This window comes from Erinaceus europaeus, chromosome 13 (genome assembly GCF_950295315.1).
Source record: "Erinaceus europaeus chromosome 13, mEriEur2.1, whole genome shotgun sequence".
NCBI classification, from domain to species: Eukaryota; Metazoa; Chordata; class Mammalia; order Eulipotyphla; family Erinaceidae; genus Erinaceus; species Erinaceus europaeus.
In genome coordinates this window covers 35,434,062-35,458,384 of record NC_080174.1, presented here as the reverse complement: position 1 = coordinate 35,458,384, position 24,323 = coordinate 35,434,062, and the positions used below count along the sequence as shown (strand labels likewise).

Genomic DNA, 24,323 nt, shown 5'->3' with positions numbered 1-24,323 from the left:
CATTCATATTCTTTGTGCCTGCAGCACGACAGTTGTGCTGGGGGGAGGGACAATGCAGGCGAGGAGGACTTTAGACTGGACCGAATCCAAACTCTGGTTCTCACTTTTGAGGTACAGGAGGCTGCCTGTCTGGGGTTGGGCTACTGGCACCTTTGGAAATGAACCATTGGAGCTTGCAACACTAAACAACATTGATCCTGCCGAGGCTGGCGCGGGACAGCTACACTGCTTTCCTCATGGTGTTTTTCCGGAGACAAGGCGCCCAGTCGCACCCTGGACATGCTTCAAGCATCTCTGGGCCCGAGTGGTCGCGGCTGGGCTCTGCAGGCCTGATCCGCGGCGCTAGGTGGAAAAGCCCGGCGGTGAAGGCCCGGGCTGCGGCTGCTGGGAGAGGGGATAGCTCTCTGTGCGCGGCACCGGGGATTGCGCACCAGAGCCCCCGCGACTGCAAGGCTGCAGTCTGGGTACCTCAGCCTGGCCTCGGCAGAGTGGAGGACCTGCACGCTGGGCCAGCGGAGCAGATGGTCCTTGCAGCGGCCTGGCTCCAGCCCCTCGGGCCTTCTCTGTCTCCTGGAGCAAGCGCCAAGGGAGGCAGAATCCACCGGAGGAGCGCGCTCTGCTACCTCCTCGCTATGCGCTTTCTCCCAGCTCACTGGCTCCTGGCCTGGCTGTCCGGATTCTTTGGGAACTGCGGGCCATCTGCCCACGGCTTTCCATGTCTGTAAACAATGCGCGCTCTCAGCATACCAGGCGGGGCCTTCGACACCAGCCAGCTCCTTGCCGACCCCTTGACCTTGCTATTTAAAAATTCTAGGTGGAAAAAAAAAAAAAGGCAGTGGGGTGGGGGTACCGGTGGAGTGCGCTCCCGGACACCCCCTGGAGCTCAGTGATGCTTGTGGCCAGGTTGTAGACACGCAGGTCCCCTCCCCCAAAGTTCTCCCTAGCGCTATGGATAACAGGATCACTTTCTCACTTCACATTTTACTTTAAAATAGAGTCCCGTGAAAGTTAAGTTCTCTATATGTTTAAATCAAGTCCATAGAAGTCGAATTGTGTAAAAACAAACAAACAAAACAAAAAAAATACCGGGCACAGGCATTAGCCCCGCTGAGTTCCCAGATAAGGAGCATTTTATTCTTGTTTTCTTAAATGCCTCGGGCCTCTGTATTCCCCCAGGAAACATCTCTGTAAGTAGGTGTGTGTGTGTGTGTGTGTGTGTGTGTGTGTGTGTGTGTGTGTGTGTGCTGATTCTCACTGACATTTTGGTGTTTAAACAACAAATGAACTTACATACAAGTAATTAATTTATATTTAAAGACTTTCTGTGGGAAAGAATGACATTTCAAGATAAGGATGAATGACAATTAAGGGATGTTATTTCTACTCCTCAATCATAAAGAACCTACCTTTCTGTAGAGATCTGATAAACATTCTAGTTGACACTTAGACTACTTTGTTGTTTTGAGTTGAATTTACACTCACTTTCACAGTAGAGCACATACCATTACAGATCACTTGCCCACAATAATCTCCAGTGGTTCTTCAATGCAAGGATAGTTTTCTGCCTCTGATTTGCCCAAATAAAATCATTTTCTTAGGCTTATATGTGCTGTAAACTCAAAACATTTCCATATGTACATGAAAGAAGGAAAGGAGGAGTTTGAAGATAAGGTTCAAAGATACTATTGATAAAGGACATTTTAGTCCTTGCCGAGGGTCATTTAGAGGGTCATTTACAAGACAGTAAGAGTGTTCAGAATCAATTTGTTAATCAATTCTCCTTGGCTTTAAGACTTTCTTGCATGATATGTATATATTTGAGGACTCTGGAGACAGCGTGATGGTTATGCAAAAAGGATTTTCATGCCAAAGGTTTCAAAGTACCAGGTTCCATTCTCAGCATCACTATCAGAGTTGACCAGTGCTCTGGTCTTCCTCTCTGCATCTCTTTCTCACAAAACTAAAAATAAATATATTTGAATATATTTCTATTTTGAATGTATCTTACCTCCCACTTCTCTCTATAGATTAGGTGTGGTGTGAACCACTAGGAGTGAAAAATGTTGGGCAGAGGGGATAGTACAATGATTCTGTAAAAAGACTGTGATGTAACATTGTAAGTCTGGGTTTAGCAGCAGTGCTCTGGTTTTAAAAAACTGAAGTGAAAATGTAATTTGCAAGATTTTGATATCTAATATGCTCTTGGATATATTGATATATTTTTCTAATTTCAACTTCCATACCTATTTTATTACATTTATATTTCTCACTGTATATATAATTTAATTATTATTATTATTTTAACCAGAGCTGAGCTCTGGTTTATGGTGGTGTCAGGAATTTGAACCTGGGACTTTGCAGCCTTACGAGTGATTTTTTTCTTTTTTGCATAACCACTAGGCTATCTTCCCTGCCCCACTTTCTATATTTTCAGTGGTATCACAGAATCACATAAGTTGGATAAACTTAGTATGGATCTAAGTTACACAAATTTAAATCCATAGCTGATTTAATTGTTGCTCTTCCAGTTCTTGGTGATATTATTCTCAGTTTTTAGCCTTTGAATGCACTCCTTCACCTCTTCCATAATACTTTAAGAACTTATACTGACAAAAATTACATTAGCATACATAGATTGCATCAATACTTTAGCTAGCACTATTTTTCAAAGGAGAACAACTGTGCTTACTCATACAATGTACTTGAAAAACAGACAACAGACATACATTACAAAACATCCATTCTGTACACTGTATTACCTAAAACATTAAAAAAAAAAAACAGAATACTACTCAGCTCTGAGTTATGGAAGTGTTAAGGACTGAAACTGGGACCTTTGGTGCCTCAGGCATCAAAGTCTTTGCAAGACTATTATCTCCCCAGCCCTTATACCTTTTTTTTCCTTTTTACCAGAGCACTGATCAGCTCTGGTTTATGGTGGTGCCAGGGATTGAACCTGGTACTTCAGAGCCTCAGGCATATCTGTATCTCAACTGGAATATGTTACAGAAAAGACTAGGTGCCTCCTCACTATCTTGGTTTAAGAATTTCTATAGGCCATTCAATTGGAAGAAAGATTAAACACTTGTATTATTTTTTTACTAACAAAATATTCATTCACTTTCAATTTGAGGGTCAAGAACTTGAATTTTTGAAGTACATCTTCTACTGTTTTATTCAAGTGCCAACTATTCCTTCCTTCCAAGTTATAAATAAAAAATGGTTCAGAATATCATCTTTATTTGCAACAAAGGGAAAGAATATGTTGATATAATTCTTGATAACCCTGTTCTTTCATTTTAGCATCAAGTTTCACCTCTCGGTTGTGATTTTTAATGGAGTGCTTATTGCTTCTTCTTCATCTTTTTTTTTTTTCCTTGACCTACTTTCTTTTCAAGAGCTTTCATATATGGCGTGTTTCCAGTGACAGTGATTTCTGTAATGTGTACGAGAAAGGAATTTTAATCACGGTGGAATATTAGTAGGCTATCACTTATTTTGTTTTCGTGATTAAAAAAAAATCTTCGGGTTATACAATCCACAATTACATACTCTTAAGTTTTTTAAGCTGCCCTTTTCATGAGCTTGTTCTGCTTTCCAAACGGAGAACTTAAATCACTTTCTGCTCTGATTCAATTCTTGTTTTCTTTGTTGCTTTCACCCCCCTCCCCCGGGGACTGCATTTCCAATTGGAGAGGGGTCCTAGGGTCTGGAGCAGGTGGATCGAGTGACACACTATCTGGTAACTCAAAGGGACCAGATCCTTCCTCCCGATTGGTGAGAAGTCAAGACAATTCTGACAGTTCCCCCTACTGCTATGGTTCTCAAGCTAGTGGTCCAGGGGTGAATTTCACATTCTCCCTCTGCCCTGCCTCCAAGGCCAAGAGCAGATACATTCACCGCCCAGCCCACCCAGTGTTCTCCTTAGCCTGTCTTCTCGGGGAACTGGGCTGTATGTGCACTGAAGACTTCCGAGCCTCCACGCCAGGACCAGGACCCTCCAGAGGGCAGCCCCGCCCCAGGCTTTTCTCCGGCTGCGGCGCCCACGTGACGCGAACAGGACTCCGCCTGCCCGCCTCTCTCCGCCGCTGTTGCCCACTTCCCGCTCCGGGTAAGTCAACCGCGGTTTGCCGCACAGCACCGCCCCGACCCCGCCCTTCTCCTTTCCCCTTCCCTTCACCTCCCTCGGGCTCCCTCGCGCCACTCTCCCCGCCCCGTCAGCTTCCTCACCCGGCCCTTTGTACGTGCTCGGCGGCGTGCGAGCGCGCCCGGCACGTGACCCCGCCGAACGTGGCATTGTGTTATCACGTGACCCAGGTGCGTACGCGACGGAGCGGGGTGTGAAGATGGCGGACGAAGAGGCCGAGCAGGAGAGGTTGAATCGCGGCGGAGGCGGCTGCGTCGCAGAGCTGCAGCGCTTGGGCGAACGGCTCCAGGAGCTGGAGCGACAGCTGCGGGAGAGCCGGGTGCCCGCCGTGGAAGCGGCCACCGAGTACTGTCAGCAGCTGTGCCAGGTGAGGGCGCAGGAGGGTCCCCTCCCCCTTCCCCCCAATAAGAGGGGGACGAGGGAGAACGAGCGCTTGGCGGCCGAGCCGTGATGGTCGCAGCTTTGGCATCATCCGAGGCACCGCCGCCCTGGCGAGAGCTGGGAGTACCAGGAAGGAGCCTTTGTGTGGCCGCTGTCGTGCAGTTGCTGTTTGCAGCTCCCGGCCGGGGGGGGGGGTGGAGTTGTGGTCAGGACGGAAAATACCCCACCCCATTGCTGCCCTGAACTCGGGACAGCGCGGTCCCCGCGGCCGTGGGGGATGAAGCCCGCGGGACTGCGCCCGTCTCCGCCACGGGGAGAGTCAGCGGGGGGTGGAGGCCAGGCTCGCGTCTTTCTCGCTTTATTGTGCACTGGGGGTTACCGCCCCCCACCTCGGCACCTCTGATTCCCACTCGGATGGGCCTCCGCCCCCACTGATTTGATTCCTTTGCTTCCCTCTGCTTTCATCCGTCCCGCCCCCGTCCATGTACTCGCTGTCTCCGGGCCTTTGTTGTTGGAGTTTCGCCTTAGGACTGAAGGGGCCTTTGTTGGTCTTCTAAGGAACAATCCCCACCGACCCCTCTGGCGGGGCGAGCCGGTCGCGGGGGGGGGAGGGGGCAGTGCCGTGCGATGTCCTTTAATTCTTTGCTTGCTCGGTGCACCACTTTCTTGCTAAAGGTAGCTTTTCTCTTTTGAGGGTCGAATGCTCCTTTCAAGTCGGTTTTCCAGACGGAATCCACTTCTCGTTTTGTGTTCACTGTAGGAGGAGTACGATTTCCGCAGTCCTTTCTCCCCCACCCCCCTCCACACAAACAGCCTGGTTACTTGGAGCTCTACTGTCTGGTTTCCTAAAAAACACCGAGGACTGAGTAAGGTTCACGTCTGTCTGGTCGACTTAGCTTCAGATCTTTCTATTCTTGCACAGGTATGCTGCTTTCCAGTAACAGCATTCTAACCAGGATTTGGAATGTTAATAACGCTGTTGGCTTGATAGGAATCGGAGTTTTGGACCTAATTACTAACAGCCAGTTAGTTGCATATGAGATTTCAGGGTCCTGCTGCGGGCTGTGGTGAAGATTTGGGTTAGATTGTCTTCGAGGAGGAGACATTGCACAGGTCGTGTTTAGAGTTATCCTGTGATTGTATCATCGTAGAGAAGTTGTGGAAAGATAACTGAGCAGAGATCGAACAATGGGAATCATCTTAGCATTTCACACTAGGTTGTGCATTTCACTTATTTCTTAGTCTCAGAGTTCTGAAATCTTTCCATTATATTATCTTTCCATCCAAGATATTCTCCATTGCTTTGTGCACTTTATTGTTATCATTTGGTTGTGTTGTGTGTGCGTATGTTTTTTTAATGGAGAAAAAAATTGAGAGGGAATGGGAGGATAGAGAGGAAGAGACAAAGAGACACCTGAAACACTGCTGCTTTTTAAGTGTTCTTGCAGGTGGGAACTCGGAACTTGAACCGCGGTCCTTGTGCATGGTAATTATATGTGCACTCAACTGCGTGGGCTACTTACTTCCTGGCCTCCGGTTATGGTTTATATCTTTAAAATAAAAGCTTTATGAGATTAAGTGGTAATTTATCTAGAGGTATGAAGTGGGAAAGCTCCTCACTTAAGGTAACATTTTGGTGAATGGCTAATAGCAGAATTAGGGAGATCGTTTCATTGCTTTGAATTCTTTTAAATAGTTGTTGAAATTTGTCAGTTTCACTTTTCAGGTGGTACTCATTTTCAATTGGTCTTTTAGCCATAAAGATTTATTTCAGATATTAAAATATGCCAGGAAGGCACCCATAGAAGTCAGTTGTTAATTTTAGCTTAACTTATTATTTTTTTAAAATTTTTTAAAATTTTTATGCAGCAGACCAGAACACCATTCAGCCCTGACTTGTGATGCCATGGATTGAACCTGAGATCACTGGGGCCTCAGGCATTCATTCAAATCTTGTGCTGGGGGCAGGATGTTGATGCACCTGGTTGAAGACACATGTTATAATGCACAAGGACCCAGGTTGATCCACTGGTCCCCACATGCAGGGGGAAAGCTTTGCAAGTGGTGAAACAGTGCTGCCGGTGTCTCTGTCTCTCTACTTCCCCCTACCCTCTCAATTTCTGTCTGTCTCTACTGTTTAATGAATAAATAAATAAATAATCTTGTGCTCTAATTTGTTAAGCTATCTCCATGATGGGTTTTTTAATCCCAAATTCAGATTTTTTTTTTTTTTTAAACTGGAGCACTACTCAACTCTGCCTTATGGTGGTACAGGTTATTGAACCTGGAACTTCAAAGCCTCAGGCATGAGTCTCTTTGCATAACCATTATGCTATCTACCCCTGCCCTCTAACTCACCTTTTTAATCGGTGAGAAGTACTAGTCCAGTTTTGCAGAAAGACTTTGTTTTTACAGCTCTGTTCACTAATGGATCTCAGACTAGCTACTGTAAATATCTTAACTAGCAGTATTTATAAGCAGAATTAATCTTGGAATATGGAATCTAATGAAAGCTGGACTGCTGGACTTTTCTTGAGGCTGTGAAATGAAGTTAGCACAAATACTTTTAATTCGTGGAAGGATTTTTTTTTTTTTTTTTTTTTTTTAGTAAGAAACATTTTCTGCAATGGGCTTTTTTTTTTGTCAGTATAAAACACATTTTCTGCAATGGGCTTTTTTTTTTCCTCCAGGCTTATCTCTGGGGCTCAGTACCAGCTATACAAACCCACCGCCCCTGGTGGCCATTTTTTCTATTTTATTGGGTAGAACAGAGAGAAATTGAGAGAGGAGCAGAAGGTAGAGAGGGAAATAGAGAGAGACACTTGCAGATCTGCTTTGCTACTTGTGAAGCGTCCCTCCTTCAGGTTTGGGTGGGGGGCTTGAACCTGGGTCCTTAAACTGGCCCTTGGGCTTAGTACTATGTGCACTAAGCTGGGTATACCACCACCCAGTCCCCTGCATTAGTTTTTATTAAGTAATTTGTCTTGCCCCATGTAAGTTGTTTATATTGACCCTACATCAGATAGTAATAAAGTAAGTACTGGCTTTGTGGACTTCAAAAAATGATGAAATATTTCATTCCACAACAATGAAAATGTGTTTGATTGATCTCTCTTATTTGAAAAGATGCATAGTGTATACATTGCTTCATCTTCTTTTGACTATTTTGTATACTCTTAAAAGTAGATCTGTTTTAGTTGTCTTCAAATGGAAGATAAGTTAAAGACACAGTTGTTTCTTTAAAGTTGTATTTTAGCAATTATTCCTTATAATTTTGATATGAAGTTTAGTAAGGCAGTGGTTAAGAATTATAGTTTATGGGAGTCAGGCGGTAGCACAGCGGGTTAAGCGCACATGGTGCCAAGCGAAAGGACCAGCATAAGGATCCAGGTTTGAGCCCCTGGCTCCCCCCCTGCAGGGGAGTTGCTTCACAGGCAGTGAAGCAGGTCTGCAGGTTCCTTTCTCTCCCCCTATCAGTTTTCCCCTCCTCTCCATTTCTCTCTGTCCTATCTAACAACATCAACATCAGTAACAACTACAATAACTACAACAATAAAAAACAAGAGTAAAAAAAAAAGGGAAGGAAAATAACTAAATATATAAAAAATAAAAAATTATAGTTTATTAGAATAATCTTTAAGAAAAACTGTTGCAGATACTAGGAATTTGGTTCTTACTTGATTTTTAAACGAGTTTATCATTACATTTTTCTAATAAATGAATATTTACATGCTTCTTCAACAGTGTAAGCATGAACAAATATTTTAGCATTTAACTTCAGAGTTAACGTTCTATATATTTACACTCATTGCTAGTGTAATCCTAATTCCATTTATTTTTTAAAATAATTGGTTTATATTCTAAATTTTTGCCTCTACAAAAAAGGTGAGTTTTTTGGAAACCAGTGAAACTTCTAAAGACAGAAATTGCATATACTTCTTAGTTTGTAGGTTTGTGCTTGAGTTTATTTATTTATTTTTTACCAGAGTACTGCTCAGTTTTAGTTGGTGGTTCAAGGGATTGAATCTGAGATTTTTGGAGCCTCGGGCATGAGAGTCTCTTTGCATAACCATTATGCTGTCTCTGCTATCGAGTAGATTTGCTTTTTTGCTTTTTAAATGAGGTTCAGAGGATAGTAACAAGTTTTTTGAGTTCTTGAGAAGTTTAATAGAAATGAGGCAGTTAAGTATATATATATGTCTACTTGGCACTATTCTTTTGCCTTTTATATTGATTTGATTCTTGGAATCTTGCCTAACTTCTACTAAATTATGTGAACATGTGCTTCAGAGGAAGAAGGGGGAGATAACAGAGGATATGAGTGCCTGTCAAAATCTTAATTCCTGTTTATATTTACAAGTTGTAATATAGTGCACTCATCTTATTAGTAGATCATAGTGAGACTCCTCACGCACTCACTCATTCAGTATTATTGCATACTTTCAGAGCCAGGTAGCTATCACTCTCAGTTTAAGGAACTTTAGCTAGAAGGAAAATTAAACTGGAGGAAAGTGGGCATACAATTATTGTATACTGTGGCCGATAGCTCTTTATTTCTGAGATGAGTGTAGTGCATTGGGAAGTTAATTTTTTGGGGAGTATAAATGAAAGCCTTCCTTCAGAAGAATTGTCTTTAAAGGACTAAAATAATTAGTCTTTTTAAAAAATTAAAGCATTGTAATAGTTGATAAATTAGTTTATTGGGGAATGATGTTTATTGACAGCATTATGTAGTGGGTCAGATGTCAGCCTGATTAATGCTTGAGTTGTTAAAAATAATTTATTTTCTAGCCTCTGATAGTTTTTTAAAAGTTGAAATTCAGTTGTAGAGATGTGTATGGGGTCTGAATAGTAGTGCACCTAGTTGAGCACACATATTACAGTGTGCAAGGATCCAAGTTCAAGTCCCTGGTCCCCACCTGCAGGGGAAAGCTTCACAAGTGGTGAAGCAGTGTTTCAGATGTCTCTCTGTCTTGCTCCCTCTCTATCTCCCTCTTCCCTCTCGATTTCTAGCAGTCTATCCAATAAATAAATAAATAATAATGAAAATACATTTTAAAAAAGAAAGAAAGAAAGAAGTGTAGTTAATCTGGAACAGACCCCGGTAAATGCCCTTCATCCTTTAATTTCAGACTAAGATTGGGAGAGAATTTCTACTTACTTATCAGAAATCACAGGCAATCATAGTCTCTTTCATCCAATTTCCCTTTTCTTGCTTTTAGTTGTGCCTCGTTGATCAACACTGATCTGAAAATCTGTATAAGTTCTAGGTGCTATCTCACTCAGCAGAGAGTGTGCCTTGTTACACACAAGGCCCTGGGTTTTAGCGCACAGCTACATGGAAGCAACATGGATGGCATGGAGCTGGGAGTATGCTTTATGGATGCAAGAGCAGTGCAGTAGTATTTTGCATTCTGTCTCTTGTCTTTAGAAGATATAAAGAAAGAAATAACATCCTGGAGAGACTGTTCATAGATGGCATTGTCCATATGTAAGGTCTTGATTTACTGGTATTTAAAAAGAAAAAAAGTACAATGAGATATTTTGAGAGAGAGACCACACACACATATCTTTTGCTGCATTATAATTTTATATATTTCATTATTGTTCATCTCTTATTATACCTTATTTATAAATTAAACTTTATCTTAGGTGTGTATATATAAGAAATGATAGTAGATGTGGGGCTCAGCATGCCACACCTTCACTCATCCCCAGAGGATGTTAAAATCTAGCCTACTGCCACCCCTAGGATAATGGTGGGATACTGTACTAAAACAATTAATTTTTATTAGGTTTAAGAGGGTAGCAAATCTAACACAAATGTCCCCATTAAAGCAGAGATTTGACCTTTTGATATAATTGAATTCTGACATATTTTTTAAAGACTTTAAAAATTTTGTGTGAGGGTAGGAACCAGAGTATCACTTCTGCATGCATGATGATGAAGGTTTAGCTGTGAAGGATTATAAGATATAGGCAATTTTAGTAGGGCACAACCTGAAAGATAAGACTTAAATATCACTTCAGGATAACAGTTGCAGGTTGGGGAGATGGCATAGTACTAGTGCACTAGATTTTCATCTGGTGCATAAGACAGAGGACCAAGGTTCAGTCTCCTAGCACCACTATAGGTGAGCAATGCTGTAGTGTTTCTGTCTGTGTGTCTCATGTAAGTAAGTCTTGGTATGCACAAACACATACATAAGAATTAAAATAGTATCAAAAGGCTTTGTTTCATTACCTAACACACTTGCTTTTTAAAAAAATATTTATTTTAATGAGAGGGATAGTGAAGACAGACACAAACACACTAGAGCACTGATTAGCTTTGGCTTATGGTGGTTCTGGGGGATTGAACTGGGAACTCAGCCTTAGGTATAGAAACCTTTTGCAGAACCATTATGCTTTCTTCCCAGTGCACACATTTGCTTTTTATAATCCCTTTTTAAATTGAAATGTGCAACTGTGGAGAGGTGGTTCAGCAGGTACAGCATAGGACTTGCATGCATGAGGTCCTGTGTTCTGGCCTCCTCCCAACCCCCACATGACCCATAAAATCTTTTTTTAACAAAAAAAAGTGTTGTAGATTGAAAGAACAATTTATGCAAACACTCAGAAAGGGGGTAAATTGATCTTCCCAACCTCAGACCTTAACATTTCTTCCACAAAGAAAAGCTGATGGTTTTCACGAATCTTTCCAGAAATACTGCTTTGATGTGCTCTCCCTCTCTCTCTCTCTGTCTCTCTCTCTCCCTCCCTCCTCTCTCTCTCTTTTAAAGTAAAGATGAAGGCTTATGGTACACTGTATTCTGCCTTTTTTTTTTATTCTTTTTTTTTTATTATTTAAGAAAGGAGACATTAACAAAACCATACAATAAGAGGGGTACAATTCCGCACAGTTCCCATAACCCGATCTCCATATCCCATCCCATCCCCTCCCCTGATAGCCTTCCCATTCTCTATCTCTCGGGGAGTATGGATCCAGGGTCCTTGTGGGTTGCAGAGGGTGGAAGGTCTGGCTTCTGTAATTGCTTCCCCGCTGAACATGGGCGTTGACTGGTCGATCCATACTCCCAGTCTGCCTCTCTCTTTCCCTAGTTGGGTGGGGCTCTGAGGAAGTGGAGTTCCAGTACACCTTGATGGGGTTGTCTGTCCAGGGAAGTCTGGTCAGCATCTTGCTGACATCAGAACCTGGTGGCTGAAAAGAGAGTTAACATTCAAAGCCAAACAAATTGTTGAACAATCATGGACCTAAAGACTGGGATAATGCAGATGAAGTGTTGGGTATTCCCTGCATGCTCTTGCGTACTTCTGCTTTCAGGTATATATTTTCCCCCTAGTTTATGGGCATGGGTAAACCTATGCTCTATGTCAGGGGACCTGGACTATATCTAGGTTTGGGGAATTCTGCCTTTTTAAAAAAAAAAAATTAAGTATGTTCAAGATCATTTATAGCTGCCATTGTAAATTCATGCCTACTGTAAGTTATATAATAGCTCAGTATATGACTATGTCTAGTAAATTAACCAGTTTGGTGGGCTTTTTTTTTTTAAGGAATCCATTAATTTTTTTTTTTAAGATTTTATTTATTTATGAGAAAGATAGGAGGAGAAAGAACCAGGCATCACTCTGGCACATGTGCTGCCGGGGATCAAACTCTCGGGACCTCATGCTTGAGAGTCCAAAGCTTTATCACTGCGCCACCGCCCGTACCACAAGGAATCCATTAATTTTATATATCATGTTTTCATTAAGGAGTTCAAAGTAAAGGTAAATGCTTTAGAATTGGCATCAGAGTTAGTAGATTTTATTGAGATGGTAGGATTTGGGTTAGTTAGACCATAGCATCCTTATTAACTGTTAGTTCCTTACTAGTATAAGGAACACATATCAAATTAGAGCAGTAGGAAAGCTGTTGAGCATTTAACTCATGTCATTAAAATATTCCTTTGTATATTTTGTTTCATCTATTTGATATTTTTCACCTTTTAATTATCTATATGTTTGATTGACTTTAATTATAGTGATAGAACTTTGAAAATATATTATTTCCTTTAAAAAACTTATATGTTATTTTTTTATTATTAGAGGATTTTTTAAGTTAATTTGTGTGACACTTCAAATCAGAAGAAAAGATGACTTGCTTATTAATTAGTGATAATTACTTTAGGTATTGAGGGAGTAATAAATCATTTAAACTTTTAAAAGTTTAGATAGTGCCAAGGGAAATAACTTTTTAAATGTTCATAATTAGTGTGATTGCATGCTGGAGATACTAAATCCCATTTTCCTGAATATGCTTATGCCAATTTTAACAAAGGAAAACTATCAATTTTTGCTTGCCTTTGTGGCACTTCTTGATCGTAAAGTAAAATGAAGGGGGGATGTATTCTGTAATTGCCCTTCAGAAAATTTTATATGTTCTGAATTTTATGAAAATGTTTTTGTATTTATAGTACTTAAAATTCTGTCAAAATTGAGAAATTACTTTTCCAAACTCCCACATATAATCCAATTAATATTATATTGACTAATCAATATGTGAGTGGCCTCATTTATAAAATGGGAAGTTTGCTTTTTATTAATGTGTGTCTTTTTTTTTTCTTCCTGGAGAGCTTCTTGAGGCATTATTTCTCTTGGCATTGAGTTACATAACTCACCTCAGGGGGGAAAACATTTTTTCTCTTGAAAATTTAGTGGTCTCTGAGTTTATAATTCAACCAACAAAATTTACTAAAACTCCATTAGATATCTCCTTTCTTAATTTTAATCCAATGTGTACATTCATCTTATGTGGGCACATGAAGTGGGATCTATAATGAATTATGGAGTGCCTTTATGCCTTCAAAGAGCTTGTGAATCTGAAACACTATTAGTAAACTATCTGATTATAAATACAGTAAGTGGGATATGAATTCAGAGAACTAAAGTATGTGAAGATTATTTAGTTTAGCTAAAATTGAACAAGAAATGGAAATATTTATACATTGGGTCTTGAGTAAATTTGAAAAGAAGTAGGAAGGATGGGAATAAGCACTCAGAAATGGAGCAGTAGTCAAACTGGCATCTTGGAGGTGTTAAAGGCCATATGAAGCCCTGGAAAGGACAAAATGAATGAATGAATGAATAACTTTATTTTCCCTTTTTCTATTCTCTGGTCTGTAGGTTTATTGGACTGAATAATCCCAGGTGGTCTCACTTCATGTCTTGAGGAGCCTCAGAAGGCTCAGGTTGATTGATCTGTTGCACACTTACCCTCTAATTAGGTATCTTGGATTTCTTTCTCCTTTTTTATTTTTTTCTTTCTTTAAAAAATACTTCATTTTATTTTATTTTAGTGGGGATAGATAGGCAGGCAGGCAGGCAGGCAGGCAGACAGACTGACTGACCTACATCACCAAATGACCAACCAGCACTACTCAGCTCTGACTTGGTGCTGGGGAGTGAACCCGGGCCCTTAAGAGTCTCAGGCATGAAAGTTTTTGCATAGCCATTATACTTTCTCTCTGCATTTCTTTATATGACAGGAAGAGAGCAAATCCTTTTTGCATGACTGCTTTTTATTATTTATTTATTATTACCGCTAGGGTTGTCTCAGAGGCTCAGTGCTAGCACTACAAAATCACTGTTCCCAGGGACCTTTTTGTTCATTATTCAGTTTTTTAAAAATTATTTTGATAGAACAGAGAGAAATTGAAGGGAGATAGGGAGAGAGAAAGACCTACAGATCTGCTTTCACTGCTCTTGAAACTTCCCTCTTTCAGGTGGGGACTAGGGGCTCGAACCTGGGTCCTTGGTGCTCAACCGGTGCTTTTAAACCTCTCCTTTTGCCATGTTTGCCAGTGTCCCAATGGCTACAGAAAAATGGTCAAAGCCACCTTTGAGTACAGGATGAGTACAAGACGATGTGCTGCTTTAGTGAACCATAGGTAGCATTCTACATACAACATATCCCTTTTGTCTTTATTCCCCCATTACAATCCCAAGCATTTTTGTAGATCTTACTTTTTCTTTTTCCTTTCCATGACCTTACCACTGCTTCCTTTCTTATCATTCGTATTCTGTTTTCCAGGTATATCTGGCTATTTTTTTCTTAGGTTGGAAGAAGGTATTTTCAGTACTGCTTTTAATCTCAGTCTAACTAGAAAAGGGGCATCCTGCTTCATCACAGTGACTTGGAATTTTTGAAGAATGTTCCATTTATTTACCTTAAAAATAATATTAAACCTAGTTTGAATTTGGTGTCTCTGTAGTCTGAACTCAATGCGCAGTCTAATATTTGCTCCCGCAGCCCTCAATTCTTATACCAATTTTTGACCACTTTATCTTTCTCAGTTGGTAAAACTGCTTTTAACCTTCTTTTCAAGGTGTGAAATTCATAAAGTACTGCTTTTCTACCTCAGTGGTAAACCAGTATTGTAACATTGTTCCTCAGATGTGATACAAAAACTTAGTGATATCTCTAGCTCCTGGTTAGAGGTAGAAGGTTTTGACCTAAACTGTTAGAAAAGTGTAACTTTGTACTTTGTCATAAAACAGTAGTGTAACTTTGTACTTTGTCATAAAACAGTGTGCATCCTTAGGAATGATGTGTTCTATTTTTATTGTTATTATAAAAACTGCTCTTGATTTTTTTTTTTTACCAGTTTATTGCATATACCATATGAATATATTGAGTATATGATTAAGCAACTTTCCATCTACACAGTAAAGTTATTTTTTTCTTTTTTTTTTCAGTTTCTCTTTTTTAATTTCTTTATTGGGGAATTAATGTTTTGCATTCAACAGTAATACAATAGTTTGTACATGCATAACATTCCCCAGTTTCCCATATAACATACAACCCCCACCAGGTCCTCTGTCATCTTTCTTGGACCTGTATTCTCTCCACCTACCCACCCCAGAGTCTTTTTACTTTGGTGCGATACTTGATTTTTTTTTTTTTAAGGTCCACTATTAGATAGTAATCAATAGTTTGAAAAACACTGCTTTGTAAAGAACCTTGGACTCAGTTTGGTAGTGCACAAAAGCAGACCCAAGTTAATTCAGAACATTTTTCATTTTATTTAAGAGGAAAATCAAACTTGGACTACAGTTTTAAATTTCTTATAGTGAATGCTGGAAGTCCAGTGTTATGACCACCAAACCAAATTTGAGACATACTAGTGGTTATGCAAAATGCTTGAAACTCTGTGGTTCCCAGTTCAATCCCAGTAACCACTATAAGCCAGAAAGAGGGGAGAAAAATGACAAAATAACACCTTGGCCTATGTTCTCCCACCCCCTTTTTAAAAAATCCTTTTATTGTTCAACATAAACTTTCTGCTTTAAGCTGGTCTCTTAACTTATCACAAGTTTGCCTGTTTATTTTATAGCCTTTGTAAATGTGCCTAGTCTTTTATAAAGCCAAATGACTTTGAGTTCAGGCACCAGCTCCTCTGTAGTTTGAACAAGATGCTTAGCTCATGCTGTCTTTGAAGATAAATAAGACTAGAGTATGGGTAAGCTTATAGTTAGAAACTAGACCAAGAAGATTGAAGGAGAATTAATGTTTTCATCAAGCACTGCTAGATGTCTTAATGACTATGAATTGTTTAACCTGAGGATGAGTGGAATTGTAGGATTAAAATGCTGTTTAGTCTGAGTGTTTTAGTTCATTTCAGTTATCTCCTAGGACCATATCATTACTGTATATTCAGTGTGACACTTAAACATCAGAAAATGTTAAAACAATTCTATTTGTTTAATGAGAGTGTTATGTGGTATGCCTCCTCTGTGTCTCTAGATTTGTTCCCTCGTGCTGCAAAATAACCCGTTGGGGCGGGAGGTCGTTACCATTATGCTGTCTTATCATATGTCTTTCATTATACAGAACTATTTAAAATAATTAATCTCTATGCAAAACTGAATATGAGGGCAAGAAATAAATCATACATAGCATATTATGTATTGTGACATAATGAGAAATTATAAACCTGACAGACCTTTGAGAGGTTGCCTACCTTGAATGAAAAACATATGATGGTTAAGTTTTGAAAATTTTTCTACTTGAGTCATCTTTCGTAGATACTACTTTAATTGACATAAAACCCTGCATTCAGGATTCTGTTTTTTAAAAAATATTTATTTATTCCCTTTTGTTGTCCTTGTTGTTTTATTGTTGTAGTTATTATTGTTGTTGTTATTAATGTTGTCCTTGTTGGATAGGACAGACAGAGAAATGGAGAAAGAAGGGGAAGACAGAGAGTGAGAGAAAGACACCTGCAGACCTGCTTTGCTGCATGTGAAGTGACTCCCCTGCAGGTGGGGAGCCGGGAGCTCGAACCAGGATCCTTAATGCAAGGTCTTGCGCTTTGCACCACCTGTACTTAACCCACTGCGCTACCGCCCAATTCCCCAGGATTCTGTTTTTCCAAAGTACTGTGCTTAATAATCCTTGAAAATCTTGGGATTTGATGGACCTGGCTTTAATTTTTACAGAACATTTCCATGTGACCTTTGACTACTATTTATAAATCTTTATAGAACCCATGGAAGAAAATGAAAGATGCAGGGGAGAAAGTGACATGAAGGTGGTCTAGGGGAATATATAATATAAGATGGCTGAGGTCTTCCCATTAAGTTTTTATTTTATTTTATTTACTTTTACTTTCTTTTTTCTTGAGAGAGAGAGAGAGAGAGAAACACAAGAGCACTGCCCAGCTATGGCTTATGGGCGGGGGGGGGGGGGGGGGGGGGATTGAACCTGGCACTTAGGAGCCTCAGGCATGAGAGTCTCTTTGCATAACCATTATGCTATCTATCCCCACTCCTTCCCAGTAAGTTTTCAGAAAGAAACATTACACTAAATATATCTGAAACTACAGTTTCACTATTTAATAATCAAAATAAACTTATTTTTAATATTTAAAAATAACTTTCATACTATTGTTTCATACTTACTGTTCTAATAAAGTATAATTCCTTTACTCACAGTATATTATACCAGTAACATGCTTCTAGAAAAATACATTAATTTTAATCTTAGGTAACAAAAAGTGAGCTTATTCAGTGTGCCTTAGTAAGGCAAGAATAAGTAGCATGATTAAAAAAATCTTGGATGATGGTTTATTGTCTCTAAGACAAGAGCATTTATTATCTTCGGGAATGTACAGTAAAAGAGAAGGGAAAAGTAGACTGAGGGAAAATAAGGAAAAAAATGAAACACTGTAAGAAGAAAATAATGTTCAAAGAGAACTATGCTTCAATTCGCTTTACAATTCCTGTGACTGTGTGATTACATTGTAGTAAGTGTTTTTCAAAATGTTTTTCAGTAGTAACTTTACTGTTTTATATACCAAGCTATCAAGTAAGTTTCTGTGGGCAAAGGAAGTTCTTTTTTTTTTAATTTCTTTATTATGAGATTATGTTTTACATTCGACAGTAAATAAAAGTTTGTACATGCATAACATTTCTCAATTTTCCACATAACAATACAACCCCCACTAGGTCCTCTGTCATCATTTTTTTTTCTTTTTTATTTAAGAAAGGATTAATTAACAAAACCATAGGATAGGAGGAGTAAAACTCCACACAATTCCCACCACCCAATCTCCATATCCCACCCCCTCCCCTGATAGCTTTCCCATTCTCTATCCCTCTGGGAGCATGGACCCAGGGTCATTGTGGGTTGCAGAAGGTAGAAGGTCTGGCTTCTGTAATTGCTTCCCCGCTGAACATGGGCGTTGACTGGTCAGTCCATACTCCCAGTCTGCCCCTCTCTTTCCCTAGTAGGGTGGGTCTCTGGGGAAGCAGAGCTCCAGGACACATTGGTGGGGTCTTCAGTCCAGGGAAGCCTGGCCGGCATCCTGATGACATCTGGAACCTGGTGACTGTAAAGACAGTTAACATACAAAGCCAAACAAATTGTTGAGCAATCATGGACCCAAAGCTTGGAATAGTGGAGAGGAAGTGTTGGGGGGGGGGGGTACTCACTGCAAACTCTAGTGTTCTTCTGCTTTCAGGTATATATTTTGCACTTGTTTATGGATACGTGTGAACATATGCTCTCTCTCACAGAACCTGGTGTATATCTAGGTTATACTAGTATAACTAGAGTATACTATGAAAGGAAAGGTCTCACCCGAGTAATGAAGCTGAAGGGTTGTCATTCCACACGTGAAGTCTCTGGACACAGTCTGAGCTGAAGCATGTTGAGCTGGCAATCATTGCTTTGATTAGGTTGTGATCGGCAGATGCAATATTATTTGATATGGATTGGGAGAGGCATGTGGGAAAGTGGGCCCTATCCTAAGGTTCCAGGACTGGGGGAAGTAGGGGCTCTATAGTGGAGATGTGAGGTTCCTGCTGTCTTAGGGTTCAAAAAGACAATGGATAGTTAATGTTATCATCACATTATTTGGTAATTGGGTTAACTTTGAAAAGTCCTTTTGTTAGGGTTTGCTGTACAGTACCCAGTATCTTGTATATAACTGTGCTATTGGTTGCTTCTGATCTACTTGGTCTAGGCTTTTGAGAGAGTCTGCATATCAATTACACAGCCTATATATTAAAAAGATTCAGTTTGTGTTTTGAAAAACTGAGACTTACAATTGATTTTCCCCCTCATATTAATTAACTAGTGATTTATATGACTACATTTTACTAGGAGTGTACATAAACACCATTCCCACCACCAAAAGACTGTGACCCATCCCTCCCACCCACTCCCACCCCCTACTGGCCCAGGAAGCTGCATGTCTACCCCTCACCACAGGATTTTTACTTTGGTGTCCGACTTACAATTTGGTGAGGTCCTGCTTTAGTTTCCTTTTCATATCTTCTTACTCAACTTCTGTTGATGAGTGGGATCATCCCAGACTCATCTTTATCTTTCTGACTTAGCTCACTTAACATAATTCCTTCTAGCTCTGTCCAAGATGGGTCAGAGAAGGTGGGTTCATTGTTCTTGATAGCTGCATAGTATTCCATTGTGTATATATACCACAGCTTTCTCAGCCACTCATCTGTTGTTGGGCACCTGGGTTGCTTCCAGGTTTTAGCTATTATGAATTGTGCTGCTATGAACATAGGAGTACACACCTCTTTTTTGGTTGGGTGTTATGGAGTCCTTGGGGTATAATCCCAGGAGAGGAATTACTGGATCATATGGAAGGTCCATGTCTAGCCTTGTGAGAGTTTTCCAGACTGCTCTCCACAGAGGCTGTACCAATTTACATTCCCACCAGCAATGTAAAAGGGTTCCTCTGTCCCCACAACCTCTCCAGCATTTGTTGCTGCTGTCCTTTTTGATGTATGCCATTCTTACAGGAGTGAGGTGGTATCTCAATGTTGTCTTAATTTGCATTTCTCTGACAATCAGTGACCTAGAGCAGTTTTTCATATGTTTGTTAGCCTTTTGGATCTCCTCTGTAGTGAATGTTTTGTTCATATCCTCTGTCATCATTTTTGGACCTGTATTCCACCCCCACCCCAGAGTCTTACTTTGGTGCAATACATCAACTCCAGTATATTTCACCAAATACAAAAGTAAATTCCAAGTGGATCAAGTACTTGGATGTTAGACCACAAACTATCAGATACATAGAGGAAAATATTGGCAGAACTATTTTCTGCATAAATTTTAAAGACATCTTCAATGGAATGAATCCAATTACAAAGAAGACTAAGGCAAGTATAAAACTATGGGACTACATCAAATTAAAAATCTTCTGCACAGCAAAAGAAACCACTACCCAAACCAAGAGATCCCTCACAGAATCAGAGAAGGTCTTTACATGCTATACACCAGACAAGAGTTTAATAACCAAAATACATAAAAAGCTTGCCAAACTCAACAACAAGAAAACAAATGACTCTATCCAAAAATGTGAAGTTCCTTGATTTATTTTAAGTTTGAAACTCACTATCTAAATGACAAGAACCTAAAGGGTTCTTTCATCAACAGTGCCTGTCACTCAACTCTCCAAAGGTGTCCATTCTTTTTAGATCTTAACTGTTAACTCTTGACTCCAATTTCCTGTGAAGTTTTGCCTTGTGGATTTTAAAATATTATTTATTTATTATTGGATACAGACAGAAATTGAGAGGGGAGGGGTAGATAGAGAAGAGGAGAGACTGCTGCAGCCCTATGTCACCACTCGTCAAGTTTTCCCTCTATAGGCGGGGCCCAGAACCTTGAACCCGGTCCTTGTGCACTATAATGTGAGTGCTTAACCAGGTGGACCATCACCTGGCCCCTTGTGGATGGTTTTATCAGTTACTCCTAATTACACATAGCTGAAATTGGACTCAATTGCTCTCCTTTCTGCTCTTCCTCAATTTTCACCAGGAACAAATAATAAAGTTTGTTGGGACAGGTGATATTTTTTTCCTGCCACTTAGCTTTTTGTGTAAATTTTAGCAGATCTCTATCTCCACAGCCCAGTCACCAGGTTGTGTCAACTGTATTCTTACACTGTCTCCTGTATAAATCCTTGGTTAAATCTGATATGGCACTAGCGGCCACTTAGTTTCTTCCAACAAAGATTTTTTTCTGTTTTTTTTAGATTTTTTTTTTTTTACCATTTTATTGTCTTTATTTATTGTCTTGAGATAGACGGAAATTGAGAGAGAAGGGGGTGATAGAGAGGGAGAGACAGAGAGATACCTGCTTCACCACTTGCAAAGCTTCCCCCCCTGCAGGTGGGGTGGGGGGGCTCAAATCTGGGTAAGGACATTGTAACACGTGCACTTAATCAGGTGTGTTACCACCCAGCCCCAAGATTTTTTTCTTGATGAACTTTTTAGTTTCTGTTCTCTTCTCCAGTCTATCTTAATTATCATTATTATGTTTTTGTTCTGTTTTCCCCAAAGTATTGCTGTCACATTTTTTTAATTTGTTTTTTTCCTCCCTTTTGTTGCCCTTGTTGTTTAATTGTTGTAGTTATTGACATTGTTGGATAGTACAGAGAGAAAAATGGAGAGAGGAGAGGAAGATGGGGAGAGAAAGATAAGACACCTGCAGACCTGCTTCACCGCTGGTGAAGTGATTCCCCTGCAGGTGGGGAGCCAGGGGCATTAACTGGTATCCTTATACCAGTCTTAACACTTTGCACCACATGCGCTTAACCTGCTGCACTGCCGCCCAACCCCCTGCTATCACATTTTTTAAAACTTTTTCTTTTTAATTTTTGTTTATTTATTTATTGGATAAAGACAGCCAGAAATTGAGAGGGAAGGAGGAAAGAGAGAGAGAGGGAGGAAGGGAGGGAGAGAGACACATGTGCAGTCCTGCTTCACCACTCACAAAGCTCACAAAGCTTTCCCCTTGCAAGTGGGGAGCAAGGAGCTTAAACCTGGGTCCTTGAGCACACACTGTAACATGTGTGCTCAACCAGGTGCACCACCACCTGACCCCCTCACATTTCTTTAAAAATCTTATAAGGCAGCAGTGTTAAAAGGGTTTGATCCTGAGTTCTCAGGTTAGTCTATCAAATGACAATAATAGTACCTACTTCACAGAATTATGATGGTTGAAGCATCAGTATGGTGCTCATCACAAACAGTAAATACTGCATAAATGTCTTTTTTAAAAAAAAATATTTATTTATTCCCTTTTGTGTGTGTGTGTATTGGGGGGGATTAGTTGTTTATAGTCAATAATATACTATATATTTTTCTCATATATTGATTAAATAGTGACTTATAAGTTAATAGTGTATGTTAATACCGTTCCCACCACCAAAGTGTCCCCACGCCCCTACAGTGAAGCTAAAAATCTACCCACTCCCCCCACCTAGAGTTTTCTTACTTTGGTGAAATACTCCAAACTCAGTCAAATTCTACTTTGTTTTTCTCTGTTGTTTTTATTGTTGTAGTTACCATTGTTATTGATGTTGTCATTGTTGGATAGGACAGAGGAAGTGGAGAAAGGGGGAGAGAAAGATAGACACCTGCAGGCCTACTCTACCACTTGTGAAGTGACTCCCCTGCAGGTGGGAATCCAGGGGCTCGAACCAGGATCCTTTTGCTGGTCCTTGTGCTTTGCGCCACCTGTGCTTAACCCACTGTGCTACTGCCTGACTCCCCTGCATAAATGTCTTTCCATGATAAATTTAAATTCACTAGTTCTACATTGAGAACTTTTATAATTTAGCTCATAGCTTACCAGCTTGACTTTGGCAACCAGTCTTTATTTTTATTTATTTATTTAATTTTATTAGTGATTTAATATTGATTTACAAAGTTACAAGATAGCAGGGGTATAACTATGCATCATTCTCACCACCATTGTAAGCCACAGCAGTTCTCCCAAGTTTACAGATATGGATTATTATTTCTATAACTATCTGTTGTTTCTATGGCCCCATCTTTCTTTTCAAGTTACACATAGACCTGCTACTACATCCAAATATCTTTTCCTTTTTCCTCTTCTCTCTGGGACCTGATGGAGCTGGAGTTCAGAGCCCTCTTTATCTTCCTCCTATCATTTCTCCCTGACTTGGAATATGGACCAAAATTGTTTTTGGGGTGCAGAAGATGGGAGTTCTGGCTTCTGTAATTGCTTCTCCACTGGACATGGCTATCCCCAGCTTGTTTCTGTACTTCCCTTGTGGGGTAGGCTCTGGAGAAGTAAGGTGAGGTTGTCTGCCCAGGGAAGTCAGGATGGAATCATGATAGCATCTGCAACTTTGTGGTTGAAAGGCAGTAAGAATATAAAGTGGGACAAAATGATTGATGAATAGGAACAAAAAGTAGAAATAGAGCAGATAAGAATAGGCATCGTAGGGTGGAAAGAAGTGTGGAAGTCTGTTTTAGGTCTGTTCTTAGGGACATGTGACTATTGTAGTTTTTTGCTTGAGTTTGATAGCTAACATGGAAGTTGGACAAAATATTGTCTGGGAACATGATGTCAGAATTGAAAATAGGGCTAGAAAGTTGGATTAGGAGAACTATTTTGGGAGCCCACCAAATCACCAGAACATCCAGAGACCACAACTTTGCCCAGACCAGTTGAGAAACTTCTCAAAAGAACAAGGAATATCAAAGATCACCTGAGACTACAACAAGATGAGACTAGGACTACTTTGGAAACCCACCAAGTCCCTGGTGAGTGAAAATGTGTGGCTCTGTGGACAGAGAGGAGCCTAAGGAGAGATTCCTGGGGCTAAAGCCTTATTTACTCTCAAACGGCTAGTAATAGTCTGGCAGTTTGCCAGTTGAGGATCCACCTCCAGTCTGTTTTACCAACAAAAAAACTGCTGAAGGGAGGAGAGGACTCCCCTAAGACTCACCAAATGCAACTTTGAGTCTCAGCGGCTGGAGCAGCAGGGGCAAGGCCTTGTGCTGATACTGGGGAGCAGAGAACTGACCAGGAAACTCACGAGAATAGCTATACCTCGGTGGTCTAGCAGTGGGGCTGTACAGTGGGAGCCTTTTCATGTTGTTCTGGTGAGTACGTGGTGAATAATTGCCTCAGAACCTATAGACTTTGCGGGACTTGTTCAGAAACTCGTGGGGCCCAAGGGCCCAGCAATGCTGCCTGGTTTGGCAGAGAAGCTGAATTAAGCCCAGAGCTTTGGATCCTTGGGGTATGTGAGACTCATTGTATAATCACTGTGCTGTCTCTCCCCACACCCTGCTTTTTCTGCTTTTTCTCTTGGTCAGGAGTGAGTGATTAAGCTAAAAAACCTACTTACAGGTAAAAATCCTTCAGGCTACCATAATAGCCTACAGGGAAGTAAACAAAGAGGCCACTGTGCTTCATCTCAGAGATTGAGATAACATTGCAACAATTGTTAATTTCCACACA

The 24,323-nt window shown here is 40.4% G+C and overlaps 1 protein-coding gene and 1 long non-coding RNA gene across 2 annotated transcripts in view; one reads left to right on the top strand and one right to left on the bottom strand.

The window, feature by feature from the left end:
- Nucleotides 1–3,220: 3,220 nt before the first annotated feature.
- Nucleotides 3,221–4,367, bottom strand: LOC132542722 (uncharacterized). The gene is made up of 2 exons (XR_009553695.1): nt 4,231–4,367; nt 3,221–3,436 (listed from the first exon to the last, which is right to left on the bottom strand). It is a non-coding gene; the product is annotated as an uncharacterized LOC132542722 (long non-coding RNA).
- Nucleotides 4,231–24,323, top strand: part of ZNF292 (zinc finger protein 292) — a 75,019-nt gene continuing 54,926 nt past the window's right edge. The window contains exon 1 of the mRNA XM_007528714.3: nt 4,231–4,514. Within this exon, the coding sequence (XP_007528776.2) occupies nt 4,347–4,514 (168 nt within the window). The 5' untranslated portion in view covers nt 4,231–4,346. The remainder of the gene's footprint in view (nt 4,515–24,323) is intronic.